At 44.5% G+C, this 21,646-nt stretch overlaps 1 protein-coding gene across 1 annotated transcript; it reads right to left on the bottom strand.

Annotated features, from left to right (window-relative positions):
• Positions 1-2,613: 2,613 nt before the first annotated feature.
• LOC128412587 (matrix metalloproteinase-27-like) lies at positions 2,614-20,560 on the bottom strand. Its single transcript, XM_053385700.1, has 10 exons — positions 20,294-20,560; positions 17,879-18,117; positions 16,147-16,295; positions 15,938-16,066; positions 15,079-15,240; positions 13,053-13,173; positions 11,176-11,306; positions 9,547-9,706; positions 9,117-9,220; positions 2,614-3,055 (listed from the first exon to the last, which is right to left on the bottom strand). Exons 1-10 carry the CDS (start codon positions 20,492-20,494, stop codon positions 2,955-2,957), a joined length of 1,497 nt encoding a protein of 498 aa, XP_053241675.1. The 5' UTR covers positions 20,495-20,560; the 3' UTR covers positions 2,614-2,954.
• Positions 20,561-21,646: the final 1,086 nt, after the last annotated feature.

Below are 21,646 nucleotides of genomic sequence, written 5' to 3' on the forward strand. Positions count from 1 at the left end.
GGATATGTCTGGCTAATCAAACACAATGTTTCATCTGGGAGTAGGCAGAATTACACCTTAAATTTATGTAAGATTACAATGACGGGCATGGCTGCAGAGGACATGATGCCAGGGGGTGTGGGAGGCTAACAACTGAAGAAGGGCTAAAGATTAGCCCAGCTCTCTAAGCTCTGCCCTGCAGATGCTGTTAAGATAATTCAGTGAAGGTGACAGGAAACACAGCACCCTCCAGTATCTCAAACCCAGTAAGTGGGTAGCTTGCCTATTATCATAGAATTGTGGACTTGGAAGGGATCTTGGGGGTCCTCTAGTACAGCCCCCTGCAATGCAGGAATCTTGGCTAAAGCATCCATGACAAATAGCCATCCAACCTTTGCTTAAAAACCTCCAAGGAAGGTGAATCCACAACCTCTTGAGGGAGACCATTCTACTGTAGAGCAGCTCTTACCACCAGAAAGTTCTTCCTGAAGTTATGATATATAATGAGTTGAAGAAAATGTCTAAATTAACATTTAAAAAAAACACCAGAAGCATTTTTGTTAGGGATTGTAGGAAAAGACCTGCCAAGGAAAATAAAGAATTTATTCATGTATGCGACAACAACAGCAAGAGTCTTAATAGCACAAGGATGGAAGAATGAGGAAACCCCGACAAAGGAACAGTGGCAAGAGAAATTGATGGATTATGCAGAATTGGCGAAACTGACACACAAACTGCGAGACAAGGACAACTGTGACTTTAAAGAAGAATGGGAACTTTTTATAAACTACTTAAAACAACAACAAAATGAACTGAACTCCTTGACAGGTTTTGAATAAACATACACAAATTTATTGATTGTTAACATAATAGACAGATAATTTAAGGATCTTTACAATTTTACAATATGCATAGAATAACATGTGCTGAAAAATCAGAGAGAGGAGCTGAGGGAAGTCTTGGGGAGGGTTTTTCTTAGGGAGGGGGGAAATGGGGGGGATGAAGATGATATGTTTTGATAATTTGTTATGTTGAAATTCTTAATAAAAATTATTTTTTTAAAAAGAAGGTTCTTCCTGAAGTTAAGTCAGAATCACCTTGTAACTTGAAGCCATTGGTTTGAGCTCTTAACCTCTCTGAAGCAGAAGAAAACAAGCTTGCTCTATCTTCTATTGAGATATTTGAAGATAGCTATTGTATCTTCTCCCAGTCTCCTCTTTTCCAGTCTCATCCTACCCAGCTCCTCCAACCATTCCTCGTCACTTGTAACTTCGTTATATCGGTCCCAACCCAGCTATAATTGGTTATGACAAACTGCCTTTGAAACTTATTTTATGATTTATTATTACCCAGCACATTTTCAGAAATACACCGGCAAAAGGGCAGAGGTCCTTCCCTCGAGGAGCTTACAGACAATGATGAAAACAATAGATGGAAGGATAAATGAACAAATGCAGCCACAGCTACTTAACTGGGGATGATGACACTATGGGGATGAATGAGATCCAGCTGCTCAGCCACACTCCCTTACCCCAGATGAATTGTTACCTGCCAGCTGTCAGCAACAGAAGCTGCTTCCATCATGGGCTGAGCAGGATCCAGCTGCTTAGCCTTATTCCCTTGCCTCAGAGGACCCCAGAGGGATGTGTTGATTGGCAACCATCAATTGCCAGCAAGGCAGATCCATTGCAGGCTGAGCGAGATCCAGCTGACTCAAAAGACTTTGGTAGGCGCCTGAAGAATCCCAGTTCCATATGGACACCATGCAGTTTCTGCTCCTGTGCCGGATCTGAGTGCAGTTTTAGCCTGGGAGTCTTTTGTAAGATGCTTTGAGAATCTCTCGGGGCCATTCTAACATAGGGATAATGCAGGAAAGCTAAGTTTTGTTCCATTGGTTCCAGGGGGAATAAGGCTCTAATCCCACACCCCACTGAACTCAACGGGGATTGGCTCTGGGTAGACGTGGGCAGGACTGAGGAAGGGAAGGGCCATAGCTCAGTGGCAGAGTCCCTGCTTTGGATGCACAAGGTCCCAGGTTCAATCCCAGGCATCTCCAAGTAGATAGAGGGACCAATGGTCTAACTAGGGATAAGGCAGCATCCCTATGTTCCCATGAGTTGTGGCAGGTTTAGCTGGATTGGGACCTTGTTCCAAACTGTTGCACAACGCACAGCTGTTAACCACACGATATTTGGTTTACCATGGGGATTAGGTAATTTTCACTATAGCAACCCATTTTCAGGTGTTGAAAGTTTCCTAACGTATTGAATCACCTCACTGCTAAAACCATGCACATTTCGGATACATACGCAGTGTTTGTTCTGAACTGTCTTTTCATCTTTCCCTTGTGTGTCTTCTCTGCTAAACTTTCCCAGTACAAACTGAATCACTTTTGACCGAAAGTTGTCCTAACCTCTAATTTCCTATAACCTTTCCTTTCTTCCCTTTGAACAGTTGCATTTCTCATTATGCAATGCAAGGATTCTGTGCTTTATCTGAAAAAGTTGTGCAATATGTCAGAGCAGTTTTGTAAATTGCTTTTCATTTTTTTTAAACCCCCCCCCTCAAATTTAGCACTTTAGATTTCCTCTTATTCAAAAAACATTAAACGTAGACTGTAACAGTGAACCGGTTTTATTGAAAGCCCATTCAGAATGTAAGCACATTAAAGATGCAAGCCTAAACACACTGATCTTAAAGGAAGTCTCATTGAAATCAATGGGGTTTACTCCTGTGCAGATATGTAAAGGATTGCACAGCACACCTCAGGAAGATACATTAGAGCAGTTACAAAAAGGCACTTAAAGTCTTGCCACTGTTTCATATGTATAGTGATTAAATACAGACTGTTGAAAAAGGCATTTTGTTTTGAAGACAGAATTCAAGATTGCATAGTTCTGGATGTCCTTGACTCTTGATGTCCTGGCAGAAATGTTAATGTTTTCTTCCCTTATAGGAAATGGATTTTAAAAATGCTAACAGCTAAACCAGCTGTTGCTGTTCATGACACAAATCACTCTTTTCGCAATCAGATCGAACTGCCACTGCTTCGACCCACGGAACAAATAGAAGGATCCTAGAACCAAACAGAGATTGTATTATTATAGCAGATTTATATTAAGGAGGGTTGGTGTCAAGACAGCAGAGACAATGTTCCAAAACACTTTTGGGGACCATGACAGAAGAGAGGTGGGGTTTAAAACGCAAGAAAATAGAATTTTGAACTCCTTGCAAATTGCTCCTGTTAAGTTGTGGGTGAACATATCAGACGACGCAGCGATTCTTCAAACAGCTCTTGTTTATTCACAGGCCAGAACAGAACTGAACTGAAGGGTTCAGCCAGCCCGCTTATATAGAGCTCCACTAGAATGCAACAGTAACCATTTTCTGTAACTATCCAATCACTGAACGTCACTTTCGATCCCTTATTTGCATATGTGGACCTGAACTATCTTCTACAGTATCCCCCTGCTGGCCCAGTGTGAGAACTTCAGTACATAACTGTGGAGTTTGGAACTGACAGGGTCAGAACTCCGTGGTGTCCTGTGTCTGGGAAGAGGAGGAGGAGCTTGTCGCAGAGCAGTGACGCACAGCGTCTCTCTGCTTCCAGACTTGCTCTCACTTCTCACTAAGCAGCAGAGGCTGCGGGTGTGCTTTTGGAGCACGGCTGAGAATGTCACCAAGTTCCGATGGAGTGTGACTGTTTTATGGCTTGTAAATAAACGCTTCTAGAGATAAGAACCGAACTGTCTCTGGACTTGATTTATCCCTTATCTCACACGGACCCAGGACCGCTGCTACTCTGCTCTCCGGCCAGGTCAGCTTCCAGCAGAGCGACGCAGGGAAGCGTGACTGGACGCCGGGGTTTTATTACACCCAGAGGTTATGGGAGTTACGTGTTTCCTGACAAGTGTGAGAAGGGAGAAGGCTGCCAGCGGTGATTTGCAGTGATCTCCTGCCAGAAGGGAGATGCCGGAGAGCGGAGCCAAGAGCCAGGAGGAACGGCTGCTTCGAGAGTCCGGCTTGCTGGCAAACTTGTGAGTACGCTGAAGCCCCGGGGGGAGGAAGATGGCTGCTGCACAGCAGAGCCAAGAGAGCTACCCCGGTGAGAGGCTGAATGGGGCCAACTGGGAGGCCTGGTCAAGAGGAGCAAGGGGGTGGTTTGTGGCCACAGGGCTCTGGAGTCCAGTCCAGAAGGAGCCGGCCCCACCCATGCATGCTACTGCTCCGCTGAGTGAGAGAGAGCAGAGAGAGCTCTGCCTGCTGAAAGCAAGTGTGGACGCTTTGCTGTTGCCCCATCTGGAGGGCGTTAAAACGGCTCAGGCCGCTTGGCAGGTGCTGAGGAGTCTGAACGAAGGCTCAGCAGGAGCCAAGGGCCGGGAGGAAGCCGAGGGCCAAGGGAGCGAGCCCTGGGTCGCGTGGCAGGCACTGAAGACGGCACGTCAGGCCGCAGTGGGAGCCAGACCAGAGGGGGCTGTTCTGGGAAGCTGTTTCAATGCTTCGACACGTCTGTGTGCTGGAGAGCGGCTGAGAGCTGTGGAAGAGGGCACAGGCTGCACCCCAAGAGGCAGTGGGGGGGCAGGCCAGGCAGGCCGTTCCAAGAGCTCTGAGAAAGCCAAAGGCTCTGAAAGTTGTTTGTGCTTTGAGGCGACGTCCAACAGCGCTGGGAAGCATCCGCTAGAGGCCCAGGCTGCCAAGGACACCGGCTGGCGTGGAATGTCAACAAAGCAGGTTCCCAGGGCCGTTTCCCAGCAAAGACGTGGGAAAGCAGCAGGCCAGGAGAAAAACAAAGACAAGGCGTCTTATCACCTCACAGCTGCGATGGCGTCTCTGAGAAAAGGCAAAAGCCTTAGTCCGGGAGAGGCTGTGGCCATGGCAACCGATGGGAGTGCGAGAAACGCCACGGCATCTTTGGAAAACAGCCAGAGACACTCTTTATCTCTCGTGATAGATTCAGGTGCCTCGCATTGTCTTGTGACATCTGCTGGGCTCCTGAGGAACTGCAAGACAGTTAAAACTGGACGCTATGTTACATTAGCTGATGGGTCTCAAAGACCATTGACTGAATCTGGTTATTTGTATTGTTCTTTCATAGATCACTGGGTGCAAGCTTTTGTGGTACCAGAGCTTGCCCACTCTCTTTTAAGTGTGCCAGCCCTTATGGCTGCTGGGTTCGATGTTCTGTTTTCTAACAATTTGTGTTCCTTTTTCAGGGATGGGAAGAAGGTCTACAGTGTCCAGAGAAAAGGCACGCTCTTCCTGGTTGAGATGCCCATAGAAGATGGGGCTGGTGGGAAAATGGGGCTGGTGGAAAAAGGGGCTAGTGGAGAGTCCATTGAAGACGCCCAAGGGCAGTGTGCTAATATCCCACCACACCATGATTGTATACACTTATGGCACAGGAGGTTTGGACACGTAGGGTGGTCATATGTGAGGAAGGCCACAGGCAACACCATTGGGTGCAGGTTCAAAGCATGTGACAAATACCTAGATTGTCAAGCCTGTAAGCAATCAAAGGTCACGACTTGCTCATACCCCAGGTCTGAGAGGAAAACCAGTAAACCCTTTGAACTTGTCCATGCAGATTTGTCGGGCCCCATGCCGACACCTTCGTTAGCTGGATCTAAGTGGGTTCTGCTTCTGGTTGACGATTTTTCAAAACATTCGTGGATATTTGCGCTGCAACAGAAGTCAGAGGCAGCTGCACTGATCAGGGATTGGATCACAGCGGTAGAGCTACGGTTCTCTACCAAAGTAATTTCCTTTCAATCTGATCGGTGGGGGGGGAGTTCACAGGTTCTACGCTGCAATCGTTCTTCAGGCAGAAGGGTATCAGTCATCGACTGACGGCTCCCCACTCTCCGCAACAGAATGGGGTTGCAGAGAGAAAGTTTCGCACGCTACAGGAGTCAGCGAATGCTATGTTGGCAGACTCGGGTCTGCCACAGCGCTTTTGGGCCGAGAGTTATCGGACAGCATGTTTCCTGCAGAATAGAGTGTTCAATTCCAGTGTAGGGGACACACCGTATTTTCTGCTTCATGGGAAACAGCCCAAAGTGCATTTTCTGCGCACCTTTGGGTCTACGGCTTGGGTTCTGATTCCAAAGGCCATGCGCAGAAAAGGTGAGCCAAGATCCAGGAAGATGATCTTTGTGGGCTATGAGCCGGGTTCAAAGGCGTGGCGCTTTGCATACCCTACTGGCAACCAGACCAAGCTGCTTATTAGCGGCAGTGCTGAGTTTTGCGAGCAGAGTGGGTGGAAGCGTCTTCACGGAAATCCGGATGTTCTGGTAGACTCAGATGAGGAAGAGGAAGAGAGTGAGGCTGAACCTGTTGCTGATGTGCACAGTCCACAGCCACAGAGTCCAGAGCCGGGATCTCCAAGGGAGAGGCTCCGTATCTCTCCAAAGGGGAGTCCCAGGACCCCTCCACAGGTCTCTGTCAAGTCTGAGCCAAGGAGTGAACCATCCTCGCCAGCAGAACCAGCTGTTCGCCCTAAACGGCGCAGCAGGTCAGAGGGGGATGATTCTGACATAGAGGATAGGAGGGTTGATCCAGGTGAATCAGGCGCAGTTCCAGAATTCACGCTGAGGAGGTCAGCAAGATCAACCAAAGGGAAACCACCTGAAAGGTATGAAGCCACGAGTGTCTGGGTTGGTGTGGCTAGATGTGAACCTGAATCCTTTGAGGATGTTCAGAAGTTGCCTCGGGAAGAAGCCAGCAAATGGCATGAGGCGATGCAGAAGGAGATGAACTCAATGGAGTCTCTTGGAGTGTTCTCACTCACACAGCTGCCGGCTAACCAGCAAGCTGTAGGCTGCAGATGGGTTTACCGTCTTAAACCCACAGAAGCAGGCGAACCTCAGTACAAAGCGAGATTAGTGGCCCGTGGATTCACACAGAGGAGGGGTGTCCACTTCACAGAGGTCTATTCGCCGACCTCAAGGGCGGAGACTTTGAGAATGCTTTTGGCAATAGCAGCACAGAGAGGTTGGAAGGTGAACCATTTTGATGTAGACGTCACCTACCTGAACTCAGATCTCCAGGAGGAGTTGTACATGCTTCCTCCTCCAGGGTTTGAAGTCAGTGAGCCAGGCGTCGTGTGGCGATTGCACAAATCCATCTATGGATTGCGCCAATCTGCCAGGAATTGGAATATGTGCCTACATGAAGCCTTAGAAGAGCTAGGTTTTAAAAGATCTCTTGCAGACAGTTGTCTTTACATTAGAGATTCAGGCTTGCAACAACAAGTGGCCCAGGTGTTTGTTGATGACATCTTGTTGATGGCAAGGACAAGTGAACAGGTGGAAAAGTTTGCTAAGGAGCTTGGAAAGCGGTTCAAGCTGAAGCAACTTGGAGATGTCAAGTCCTATCTAGGCGTAGAGATCACAAGAGCAAGTGATGGAAGCTTTTTGCTTCGCCAGAAAGGTAAGATTGAGCAGTTGCTTGAGAAGTTCAGGATGTCTGATTGTGCAGGTGCCAGATCACCCTTGGAGGCTGGGTACGTGAAGGAGTGTCAGCAAGTAGAACGCGTGGTGTTCGAAAACACTGAACTCTTTCAGTCAGCTCTGGGTAGTCTGTTGTATCTGTCACAGTGGAGCAGACCAGACATAGCGTTTGCTGTCAATCTGCTCAGCAGAGAGGCTTCAAGTCCTAGTGTGCAGGCCTGGAATGGTGTTAAGCGGGTGCTACGTTACCTGCAAGATACCAAAGACTTTTGCCTCAAGATGTCAGCTGAGGGTGATGTTAAGCTGACCGCCTGGGTGGATTCGGATTGGGCTAACCTTGAGGACCGCAAATCAGTGTCAGGCCTAGTGGTAAAGTTTGGGGACTCAGTGATTGGGTGGAGGTCCCGGAAGCAAAGTCTCATAGCGCTTTCATCTACTGAAGCTGAGTTCAGTGCGCTATCAGAGGTTTGCAGAGAACTGGAGTTCTATGTGTGTTTGGTCGAGGAAGTCTGTGGAGAGAATTGTCTGCCCGTTGTGGTGCATGAAGACAACCAACCATGCCTTAAATTAGCTGAGACAGGGCAATTCAAGGCGAGGACCAAACATTTGGACATACGTTTCCAGAATGTATGTCAGAGCGTTCATGAGGGGCTAGTTGCTCTGAAATACTGTCCCTCAACCAAGAACCTCGCTGATGGTTTCACAAAACCATTAACCTTCCAGAAGCACGAGGAGTTCTGTGAGGGTCTGTGTATGGGGAAAGCATTGATGGCTACTGTCTCCAGACGCAGGACAAGAGGGGGTGTGGAGTTTGGAACTGACAGGGTCAGAACTCCGTGGTGTCCTGTGTCTGGGAAGAGGAGGAGGAGCTTGTCGCAGAGCAGTGACGCACAGCGTCTCTCTGCTTCCAGACTTGCTCTCACTTCTCACTAAGCAGCAGAGGCTGCGGGTGTGCTTTTGGAGCACGGCTGAGAATGTCACCAAGTTCCGATGGAGTGTGACTGTTTTATGGCTTGTAAATAAACGCTTCTAGAGATAAGAACCGAACTGTCTCTGGACTTGATTTATCCCTTATCTCACACGGACCCAGGACCGCTGCTACTCTGCTCTCCGGCCAGGTCAGCTTCCAGCAGAGCGACGCAGGGAAGCGTGACTGGACGCCGGGGTTTTATTACACCCAGAATAACATCTCCTGTGGCTTTATCTGTGGACTCTACATTAGTAAAGAAAAAGCGCTTTATATGCGTTATAACACTGGGACACCAGATGGCACTGTGGAGTCCTGGCTTTCACCAACGTGATTTCCCGTAATAAAGTTTACAATGCATTTTCCTGAAATGCTTTCTTGATGTGTCTAGATCCAGCCTTTGTTTGTCTTCAGAATTTCCCCGTGCTGGAGAAGGTTGATGGATTTAGCAAATCAGGTTTCCTCTCCACTGCATGGTGATGTTTGCCATGCAATTATCCCATGAAGGTGTCTGAAAACATTCAAGGCTGATGGGCTTTGATGCCACCAAATTGTCTGAATCAGCAAACCTGGTGTCATTAGCTTTTTTACTGATGACGTGAATGTCACTACAGAGAAGCAGCAAGGCTCTTATGAGGTCTCTCTCTCCCTAGGAAATTATCAACCAGCTCCATGATTCTATGCATGAACCTGTGTTAAGTTATGCAGAAAAGTCCCCTTACCGTTGTGCTGAAAGGCAGCATCAACCTTCTGGCCAATTGCAGGAAAATCTTCTCTTATTTTTCTCGGGTAGCCCTTGTCCATGGATTGATTGTTTTCATCATATCTGAAGAAGACAATTTGAAAAAATGAGTTCATTCACGTCAGGCAGGGAACCTGACCAAGGTGAGTTCAGCACATCATCCTAAAAAATTTGAATGAAAGGCATATAGTATGTAAAGATATAGCATTTTTATCATTTCTGTTTTGGCCACTATTTCCCCCCACTCCCCTTTCCTAAAACCCTTCTTAGCACAAGCACTGAAAACATGGTGATATCACTGATATATTCTGAACTATCCTCTATTAGGACTTCGGAGAACATTCCCTGTGATAGCCCAATGTAACATCTGTCCATGCACTGTTGCAAAATACATTTCCCAGAGATCTTACCTCCAGTACTTGTTACCAATGAAGAAATAGGTTTTCCCAGTATTTTTATCCAAAGCAGCTGCATCAATTTTCTTAATACGTTGTGGGAAGCCCAAATGGTCAATGGTTTGGGGGTAGCCAGGCTGCATCTGTAATCCACTAAAGACCCAGAAGTGATTATCTGTTCAAACAGGTGGAAAATGTCGTGTGAAAGAGTTTCTGGTGTCATTTAACAAAGCTCACATAGATGTCAATGTCCTCATTGCAAAAATCAGTTCCAGAAGGTTTACATCTTCTAGAGAGCAAGGCTTATTCTAACTCCTTTTTCCTGGGGATGTCGTACACACCAGTTGGTCTGCTGAGGAGAAAGCAAAGTTCTCCTGAGCATGGGCTGGAGAACATACATGGGAGATGGGAAAGCCCATCTCAAAATGAAAATTGAGATTTACAAGGCCCAGAATTCTTCTCCAACTTGGATCAAAATCCAGCCTATAGAGAGATTCCCAGCTTCCCCTTCCCAACTCGCCACCTGGGTACTTCCTCTCCCAACCTCAGATGTTTTGTGCTGGATCTGGGTCTTTATTTATTGAGTGTTGGGCACACACTAGGAGACCTCAGCCACTTGCCATCTCAATTTGCCAATGATGCATTAAAATGAGCATATGCAAAGCTCACAGTCCTTTTCTCACCTACCTAGCAAAGTCCCTGCTTGTCACCTCCAAAAAAGAGCAGGAGACCTCAGGAGAACTCCCCGCCCCAGAGTCCTACCAATCACATTGCTAGTAAGATGGACAGAGGGAGCATAGGAGAATAAAACCTCCACCTCTTGCTTTCCTCCTTGATTAACTGGTCCAGCTACTGTAAAAATAAGAGAGACTGGTATAACTCTCTAGGTTTCAGGCAGAAAATGTTAGTTTCTGTTTGCCACTGAGCAGCTGCTTAGAGTCACAAGGCTCTGTTTACATTCCAGAGACAGTCCAGGCTATTGGAAGTCTCACGGGAGAAGGGAGACGGATGTGACGCACTGGTTTCTCTGTTCCTTTGTTCAGTTGCTCTCTGCTCTCACAGGGAGATGATGTATTTTCTTTGCTCTCTGCCTAGCTTAGTAATAAAGCATAGCATGTAGCCATAAACCTCATCACTTCTGCTGCTTTGGAAACTCTGCTGAATGGGGGAACGTGCCTGAGGCCTTATCAAAGGCTCAGGTCGTTAATTATTCGTCGGAGGGCGATTCTGAAGGACTCGGCCAGAAGATGAGCTTTATCAGCTTGGCCGAGTGGAGATTCTGACATAAAATCCTTTCCCAACTCAACCTGGAGATGATGGAGGTTGAAGCTGGAATCTTTTGCACACTAAACAGATGCTTTGCTGCTTAGCTACAGTACTTACCGGTACTCCAGTGTAGAATAGTTCTCCCAATCAATGGCTGTATACCACTCCCAAGTTCAAGGGCAGCATGTGTCCAGTTGGACATCACAAGTAAGGAAAGGGATATTGCCCACATGCCCTGCACCCTATTGGTGTAGAACTCCCATAGGCATCTGATTAGCCATTGTGGGAAACAGTGGACAACACCTTGGAGGCTTCTGAATGCCAGTTGCTGAAACTACTTTCAACAAGACAAATAAGGATAATTTCAGGGTGGCTTACCTTTAAAAAAGAGGAGCTGATCTTTCATATTTTCATAAGCAGCTTGGATGTTAGATGGTAAAGAAGGCCAAAAGGTAGAAATTGATTCAAAATCAACTTCTGAATGACTAGGATACACTCTCCAGAGGTGCCTGAAATGAACAGGATTGTTTTGTGTTTGTCTTGTAAATAATAAATTAAAAAATAGTCCAGTAGCACCTTAGAGACCAGCCAAGTTTGTTCTAGGTATAAGCTTTCGTGTGCATGCTTATACCTAGAACAAACTTAGTTGGTCTCTAAGGTGCTACTGGACTATTTTTTTATTTTTTATTTTGACTTTGTCAGACCAACACGGCTACCTACCCAACTGTAAATAATAATAATAATAATAATAATAATAATAATAATAATAATAATAATAATAATAATAATAATATTTTCTTTGTGAGGAGGACAACACAGATGTTTGGTGCTTCTGCAGCCCATCTGGCTGGTTCCTAGATTGGCTTTTTAAGGATCCCTCTTAACAATGGAGTGTTGCATCATTGCACCTTTTCCTGCAGTCCATTTTAGAATGTGTGCCAGCTCTTTGAATCTGGTCCTTTGAGGTTGGGTGGGGGACATGGAATTATCAACTATTTCAGCAAGTCCAGCTACCACATGAAGCCTTTGAGACACCAAAAATGTGTTCTGTGAATGCTAAGTAGCTGTCAATATTAGCTGTGAACTTCCTCTCCCAAGTCCACGCTCTAGTGTGACCAAGATAGGATTGGGCTCATCAAGGGCAAGGAGGAGGTCTAGTCCCCACTCAGCTCTTATGAATGAATGGATACAACTTACTCCTAAAAGGAAAAGTAAAGCACTCGGGGACATAGTTGCCGTGAGACTATCAGCTCATCCCTCACGGACAAGGTTCCTGCTGGGTTGCATCTTCCGGGTGTATGTGTGTCATTTATAAATGCTTTTTCTTCATATGCACATACTCCATTCAACATAATTGCATGCATTTCTATGATGCTGATTTTAATTAATTAGAAGAATCTCTACAGGTTGGAAATGTAAAGAAAAAGAAGGTACTTTTTATCATATGTGGTGGACGTGTCCCAAGGTGAAAGACCTCTGGGAAAAGATTTATAATGAGTTGAAAAAAATGTTGAAAAATACATTTATTAAGAAACCAGAGGTCTTTCTACTTGGAATAATAGGATTGGAACTACCCAAAAAAGATGTTAGATTGTTTTTGCATGCCACCACAGCGGCAAGACTTTTATTAGCCAAAAACTGGAAATCGCAAGAAATACCAACAATAGAAGAATGGCAGATGAAGATGATGGAGTTTTTGGAGCTGGCCGACCTGACTGGAGGAATCTGCGACCAGAAAGAAGAGGAGATACAAGAGGACTGGAATAAATTTAAAGACTATTTAGCTAAATATTGTGATATAAGATAATTAGAAAATTATTGGAAGTAATAAATAGGCTTGGGGTAGAATAAGAATAAGTGGTAGTAAATTTTAAGGATTAGAATATTAATAAAGGAGAAGAGGTTAGTAAATGAAAGGAGTTAAAATATTAGAAATATGAATTTGGAGAACTGCTATTTTGGAGATATAAGGAAATTCAGTTAGAGGGGATTTGAGGAAGTTAGCTGACAATGGAATGAGAATTAGGTATTGGAGGAAATTATCTCTTTTTGTGTTTGTTGTAGTGTGTTTTTCTTTGTTGTGTGTTTCGTTGTGTTATCTTTTCTTTCTGTGATAAATGTGAAAAATCAATTTAAAAAATTGGAAAAAAAAGAATCTCTACAGCTGTCCATCCATACACTTGTCTGCATATTCAGGCCATGGGGCAAATGCAAACTTCAGTTTTTAAACAGATACTAATGGTGCTTGTACTTACCTGCCCCGTAGGAAAATAATTTCTCTTCGCATCGTAGTGACGGCATCAAACGTCATTTTTGGATCACAAGCCTTAGGGATTGATGGCTTCACTGGCTTTTTGGGTGGATTTCGCGAAGGTCCTAAAAATAAGGAGGAGCATTTCAACCCCTTGCCGACAATACTTACCTCTCCTCCCCAAAGTTCAAGGTAATAGATGTGGTCTTCCTTCATCTTATCTGTGCAACAACCCTGCGAAGTAGTAGGTTATGCTGAGAGATTGTACCTGGCCCGAGGCTCTCCAGGGAGCTTCGTCATAGGGATTTGAAGTTGGGCTTATCCTATCACCTCTCAAGCAGGCAAATAAGTGCAGGAGGCTGTACAGTTGCAGCATCGTGACCAACAGAATTTGAGGTTTTGCACAAGGTGTTTCTAGCTCACATGCCGGACCACCAGCAGCTCCTCCTCTCAGATGGATTGTGGCTACGCGCATACTTAATTTTTTTTATATATATAATTTTTATTACTTTTATTAACATATCATTTTCAACCGTAATTAAACATACTTTTACATCTTATTCAAATTTTTGACTTCCATCAATCCTGTCTGGAAATTTTCCAATCTAATCTCTCAGTATGCATTTCTTATCTTCCCTATTACATTTCAAACTCATAACCAATATCTCTAGCTTTTTCTACTTTGTAACACTTCGTATATTTCTCCTTACAAAACTTCTTGTAGTCCTACTAGCGTAATTTGTTGATTACAGTTGCTCTTCAAATAATTCATAGGCTACACATACTTTAAAGCACATTTTCTAGCTCAAAGAATTCTGGGTGCTGTAGTTTATACCTCAGAGAGTTGCGATTCCCAGGAACCCTTAACAAACTGCCGCACCCAGAATTCTCTGAGGGAAAGAATGTGCTTCATAGAACCATAGAGATGGAAGGGACCCCAAGGGCCCAACCGCCTGTGATACAGAAATCTCAGCTAAAGCATCCATGACAGATGACAATCCAACCTCTGCTTAAAAATCTCCACAAAAGGAGAGTCCACAACCTCCTGACGGAGACTGTTCGAACTGTGCTGCAAAGTTACCGTGTGCATGTGGCCATGTGACTCAGCCTCACATTGCAAGTTGGCATTGCACCATTTACAGATGCAGATTTAGGGCATTGCGGCCAGTTCTGCCACACTGGGCTCTGAGCCTAGGGGACGCCACAGGACACCACAACCATGGCATAGTGAATTGAGAAGAATGGGAGGCAGGGGCACTTAATTCTGGCCTTGCACAGGGTGCCGCTAAAATTTGAAAGAGTCTGCCCCTGACCATTTGGCTCAAACAGGCTACTTGCTACTAGAGCGACTGCAGAAGCCATCCACCTTAACCCACAAGTTTTCTTCCAATAGTGGAAGCAGGCTGCGCAGAGCTTATATGAGGCCCAGGGTGGGAGTCTTGTTCTTGACATGACAGCATAAATCCGGCAGGCCCCTGGGAGGGTGCCCAGGATTGTTTAGCCCTCAAAGAGCTAAAGCAGGGAGCCAGTGTGGTGTAGTGGTTAAGAGCGGTAGTCTCCTAATCTGGGGAACCGGGTTCGCGTCTCCGCTCCTCCACATGCAGCTGCTGGGTGACCTTGGGCCAGTCACACTTCTCTGAAGTCTCTCAGCCCCACTCACCTCACAGAGTGTTTGTTGTGAGGGAAGAAGGGAAAGGAGATTGTTAGCCGCTTTGAGACTCCTTCGGGTAGTGATAAAGTGGGATATCAAATCCAAACTCTTCTTCTTCTTCCAAGACCTGGGCAAGTGTACCCATATGTCCTCCCCTCTGCATGGGCCTGAGTGGAAGTTTGTGTGTTTGTGTGTACACCGACACACAAGCACATACATACAAATACACACACGCACACACACGACTGTCCTTTTCAACTCACTGAAGAAAACACATTTGTACACACAACTTAGGATTCTAAGCATACATTCTAACTTTAGAGATGTAGATTTTTTGCTCTTGTTTTGCACATGTTTTGGACATCTTCTCTTGTCTTACCATAGATGGCCTGAATGCCATCAATATCATCTTGGGTGAGTGGGAAATCGATGGGCTCCATGAGTTTGTAATTGGGGAACATCAGTGCTCTTGGGTCGCCAGAATGTGCAAGGCCGAGGGCATGGCCAATCTCATGAGCAGCAACAAGCATCAGGTTGAATTCTAAATGACGAAAAAAGTGCGCAAAGACAAGTTACATGTGCAGCCTGACGTGTGTTCTGCCTCCCGCTGAATTCCATGCGTCTTACTCTCAAGTAAGTGTGTCCACAATTGCTTGGATGAAGATGGAGAAAATAGCAAATATTTAAAATGTATTTATAATGCATACCACAACTTGCTATGGATTTGCATTCCAGTACAGTGGTACCTCAGGTTACATAGGTTTCAGGTTAAAGACTCCGCTAACCCAGAAATAGTGCTTCAGGTTAAGAACTTTGCTTCAGGATGAGAACAGAAATCGTGCTCCGGCAGCGCGGCAGCAGCAGCAGGCCCCATTAGCTAAAGTGGTGCTTCAGGTTAAGAACAGTTTCAGGTTAAGAACGGACCTCTGGAATGAATTAAGTACTTAACCTGAGGTACAACTGTATAACCTTTAACCTGAACTAAGGAGGGAATGAAAATTCTAAAGGTTCCTATTTGAAGGGTGTGCTTGGGTGCCCAACAAAATTTCCATTTTTCTCATTTAAGTTTCACTTTATGTTTTCTCTCAAGGATTGAAGAAAGAGCCCTGTGGTACAAGCAGAGAGGCATGGAAGGCTACACTGGGCCTCCAGACCTGAAGTTCCCCACCCCAAGGCCTAAATAAAAATCAACCCTACGTGGAGCCATCATTTCTGCAAGGGACCCTTGTTCAACTTACGGACTAAGCTGGCGGTCCAATTTTCGTCATCATCCAAGTGGACGTTTCCACGAAAGGGGTCACTGGGGGGGAACGCATGACCGAGGACTCCCAGAGGACCGTCAAAACGCCGAGGACAGTTGCCATGTGCTGATCGAAAGCATAGGGAGGAGTCATTATTCATGTACTGCTATAGCAATGGAAAGAGTTCAATGAATCTCATATACTACCTCCAGTTACAAACACAATATAGAAGTCTGCTGTCTCTTCGTAAACCCTGCTGAAAGTCAGAGGAGTCACTGCACTCCAAATTTCAAACGCCTTTTGGATAGATGTGTCCACATCAGCTTGTTTCATATCAGGGGTGTAATTCACAATCCTAAAGGAATAAAATGCAATAAATGGTTTCACCCTCATCCTTAGCGTTGCTGTCACAATCCACGATGAGCTTTTAAGAACTGAAGATTTTAATTAAGTTCAGAGATGGGCTGGAGAAGTTGCCAAGCAGCTTTTAATTTCTGCCAGATTTCACTTTTGATCAGTTCCAGGATATGGGCCCAATTCACATGACTTGATGTTGTTGTTGTTGTTGAATCAAATGTGATGAATTTAAGCTGATCTCCATCACCCCCCCGACATTTTGTTGCAATTAACTGGTTTTGTACATGTTCCAGCTTTCTGTTGACTACATCCTGATGCAGCCAGCAGGATTAACCATCTGTTCCTATGCATTTTTAATCAGATGAAAGTCCAGATACACAAGTAAATGTGTTTAATTATTGCAGTCTTACTAATCAATCTTATGCATATATTTTTTTTAAAAAAGGTAAAGGACCCCTGACAGTTAAGTCCAGTTGCGAACGACTCTGGGGTTGCGGTACTCATCTTGCTTTACTGGCCGAGGGAGCCGACGTTGGGTCATGTGGCCAGCACGACTAAGCCGCTACTGGCAAAACCAGAGCAGCGCACGGAAACACTGTTTACCTTCCCACCAGAGTGGTACCTATTTATCTACTTGCACTAATAGGAACAGGTAGTTAATTAGTCTATGTAGGTGTATTCACAAGACCAGGTTAGCCTGTCAAAATCCATTGAAACAGAGCCCTTCTTCTGGGTTGATTCCACTATGGAAGCAATGGTCGTGGAAAGCAAGTCTAAGACTAAGGACAAGTTGTCTAAGAATCATTCCAAAGCAGTTTAAGTAGGGCACTGAAGGGCATCTTAAATACACAGGGCAGGTAAGGGCTGTGGCTCAGTGGTAAGAGCATTTGCCTTGCATACAAAATTCACAGGTTCAATCCCCAACATCTCCATATAGGACTGTAGATATAACATTCTCATAACGTTTAATGCAGTTTCCCTTTGTCGGTGGCTCGCTGCTCTGCAGCACCCTCTGGTGTCCCATTTTAATAATACATTTTTAACGTTCTAAACCACAAGTGTAGATGCGCCCCTGGAAACCAGGAAAGCCACTGCCAGCCAGTGTGGATGATCTTGAACTAGATGGGTTGATGGTCTGGCTCAGTATAAGTCAACTCCCCATGTTCCTTTGGCTATTGTTCTTTACTCTGGACTCAGCAACATTCGTAAAAATAAAGCCCTTTATATGTGCTATAACACCGTGACACCAGATGGCACTGTGGAGTCCCGTCTTTTGCCAATGGGATTTCCCTGTATGAAGTTTACAACGTGTTTAATTGAATCACTTTTTAAAAGTGTGTCTATATCAGGCACCCCCAAACTCGGCCCTCCAGATGTTTTGGGACTGCAATTCCCATCATCCCTGACCACTGGTCCTGTTAGCTAGGGATGATGGGAGTTGTAGTCCCAAGACAGCTGGAGGGCCGAGTTTGGGGATGCCTGGTCTTGATCCACCCTAGGTGTGCGTGTTACCATTCGGAATAAGGAATCTCCCACACCTCCCATGATTCATCCCAACTGCCACCCAAAATTGTTTGTTACCTGTATGTAAGCTTGGTTTTCTCCCACCCAGGAAGGGCCAGGACGTACTGTCCAATATCAGGTACGCCACATCTGGGTTGCTCCATCACTTTCATGGTGTCAGTGTCTATCATTCCAGTTACATTCAGTCCAAAAAATTCTTGCATTTGTTGGATTTTCTCCACAAAGGAAGATTTATTGCTTTTCCAGCCTCGTTGTTGTGGTTCATTTTCCTGCTCATAAAACTGATTTAGATATTCCTGATAAAAACAGATAATAGTAAATTTGCTACAGGATTGGGAAGGGGCCTTCTTAAAATCAACCACCACCAGCTGATGTGATTTCTGCCTTAGAATATGAAGAGTTTTGCATTTTCCAAGGAACAAATAGCAATTTCTTAGGGGAAAAAAATTAAAAAAAATTTAAAAAATCCTCTTTAGTTATTATTTGATCACCTCTGCTGATTTTACATTATTATTATTATTATTATTATTATTATTATTATTATTATTATTGGAAGGAACCATGAGTGTATATCATTAATTTAGCTGGAAAAATTTTCTGTACTGCTAATGTTAAGAAAAAAATACAGCATAAAACCAACAATGACCGCATGGCTGTTTAGGATCCATTTATTATTTATAAACATATTTATATATTTTATTTCATTTTTTAAAAAATCGAAGTAGTTTACAGCAACGGTACATAAAACTACAACAAAAATCATGTAAAAATGTTTGGGTTTTGGTCTATTATACCAGCCTTGCAAATGGGTACAAAAAACGGTTATAGCCTAAACGGTTGGGAGTCTGTCTCTCCATGATCACAGAGTGTGGGCGACAGGAGTCACCAGCAAAGTGGTTAATGGCTTACATCAGTCATTTATTCAATCTCCTGCCTGGTCGCTATAGGTGACTAGGAATTCTTTGCAGGTGAGTGAGCAGGATTGCCAAAAAGGGGGATATATTATGCAGTAATTATTTCATTTTTAACCTTTCCTATCTCCAAAGTCTCAGGGTAGGCAATAATATCAGAAAGGGTCCTGAGGCCAAGAATAATCACCCCCCAGTTGCATTTTATTTAGGCATTCCTCCCCCCCGCCACCAATCATTTAATCTAGGTGCAACACTGAGAAAATCTGAAATACTGAGAACCAAAGTGAAGCACACTACTGATCAGGTAAGTGAGACTGATCTTTTGAATGGTGTTCAAAGAACTTACGTGTGCACCAAAATAATAACTCCAACCCACATCCACAGACACTTCGAGCTGAATCTAGCCCTCATCGTCCCCGAACAAAAAGCACAAAGAAAAAGAAGGGGAAGAACAAGGAAAGGAGAAGGGGTGAAAATAATGTCTCTACTTAGAAGTGGTTGTAGTGCAGATGATCATCTAGTGAGGATGGAGATTACAGTGGACTGATCATCGGCTGGATAGCTCAGTCGGTAGAGCATGAGACTCTTAATCTCAGGGTTGTGGGTTTGAACCCCATGGCCGGCGAAAAATTCCTTCAATTAGTTGACCCTTGTGGTCCCTTTCAACTCAGTGAATCTATGATCTACCGATATCATGAGGCTCAGGTGACATTTGTTGGTTTTTTCCCAATTTTTTAAATTAATTTTCCAAATTTATAACAAACGGATAGGAAAAAGGAAATAAAACAAACAAACCAACCAGCAAACCAACACACATTTATCCTGATTATAATAATTCCACTTTTGTTAACATTGTTAGGTGTCTTCCTTGAATCCCCCTGGCTGAGTTTCCATATAAATCATTGTAACTATTTTCCCATAAAATTTACTCGGTCAATTAACATCTTACTTTCTTTTCATTTTTAACTTTAACATAATATTTTACACATCACATTTTCAAATCCTAGGCCTATTTGGTACTCACAAGTAATTCTAATTATATTATCTTAAGAGATTTAGCTAAAGAGGCTCAGGTGACATTTGAACCAGCCCACGCATCACCTTTCAGCACTTAGGCGCAAGTAAAGAAAATCCTTCAGTGATTTCTTCAAATCAGCCTTAACAACATCAACAGATTACAATACTGAGCACTTTCAGGGACTCACAGTTCAATCTCTTACAACAGCTTTGCAGCAAATTAATCCAGTATAATTGTCATATTGCAGATGTAGGGAGCGAGACTGGGTGATAGTGGCTTGCTACAGACCACCTTCATCACAAAGGTGAGGTTTGAACCAGCGACCTCCTTATTCGCAGCTCCGTTTCTTAGACACTACGCTACCTCAAAAGAACTGCCATTCTTGATCGGCCACACAAGTCTTCGCCCCTGCCCCAAAAGACCTGCCAGAAGTATCCTTAGACTCAAGCCTTGCCTCTGGAGGAAGGGCCCTGGAATTAGAATCGGAAAGGCATGCACTAGCAATGACCTCCAAGTTTCTCAGGGGCTGATCACGTTTGTTACCTGTGCAAGCTGTCTTTTTTGTTCTTCACTTTGCTTCCCTGAAAAAATGGGCAATCCGTACGAAAATGTGGCCGACAGTAGGACAATCAGGAGACTCGTCATCTTAAAGCTGGGTGGTCTTGCTTTGTGAGAAGGGTCGATGGCATATTCTGCTCTTGCAGTAATTCTGACTTTCAGGCTCCTTTCTGCTTTAGGCTTCATAAAGCCAGCTGTGGACTGACTCACAGTTTATCATGCTCTGATTAGCAACAGAAAACATAAGGCTCACTAGAGGGTGTCACAATGCAAGTAAACTCAAAAAGCCTGATTTTGTAACCCTTTGTTGCAGCTAATAAATGATGTTCTGCAAACTCCCCCACCCCCAAAAAACCCCCAACACATGCACACAAAACAACCGACTTGCTGATAAGCTTCTTTAGTAGCCTGACACAATATTGGCAAGCATATTTGCAATGAAAGAACAGAGTCCAACTTTTGTGACACTTGCTAACAAGAAGGTATGCTTGGGATGAAGATGTAAAACAGGAAATGTTTCTGCAACTCTTGAGTGGCTGTTTTAACCCATAAGCAATCTAAGCACACTTTTCCCTACTCCTGTTCCTACATTACCATCGTGAAATGGCCCCCCCAAATGTCACAATTAAAACAAGTACAATTTAAATCAAAGTCATAAAATAAAACCACAAAACGACCAAGGAAGCAAGCCTCTTTGTCCTGAAGCTGAGACTAGATGCTGCCACAAAAGCAAATGCTTTCCCTCCACTTGAAGATCTACTTTGAGTACAGATCTCATGATTGATACAAAGGTCAGACAATCAGCATTGCATACAGACTTGCTGTGAGAATTTTAAGTGGCTTCAAGATTGACAGATTGGCCGGACGATCAGTGCTCTGCACAAATGTCTTCTGAAGCAAACCAGGAAAAAGCAGGTTTCTGGTGAAGCTGATATGGGGAAGAAGATGTGTGTCTAAAATAAGGTGAATTTCTGCTGCAGACTCACTTCTGAAACAATGTACTCTCTCTCACACACACGAAAACTTGCACCTTGTATTCAAGGCCAGCCAATGGAAGGGCATACAAAATAGCATAGCACCCAAGAATGAGTCTTCATCCCAGCTTTTCCTCACCCATTGCTTGTTCCTGTGCCCTACCATGTATCCTGTTCACCAGAGGTGGTCAACCTGGGGCCCCAGTTCAGCTTAATTTCCTATAGGTGGCAAGGAAAGGGAAAACAGTGGGAAAGGACTGGTAGAAGAGAGAGAGAGAGAGAGAGAGAGAGAGAGAGAGAGAGAGAGAGAGAAGGTGTGTACCATATCCACTGTTAGCACATGTCCTTTAAAGGATTATCCCCT

Source organism: Podarcis raffonei, chromosome 4 (assembly GCF_027172205.1).
Source record: "Podarcis raffonei isolate rPodRaf1 chromosome 4, rPodRaf1.pri, whole genome shotgun sequence".
Classification (NCBI taxonomy): Eukaryota; Metazoa; Chordata; class Lepidosauria; order Squamata; family Lacertidae; genus Podarcis; species Podarcis raffonei.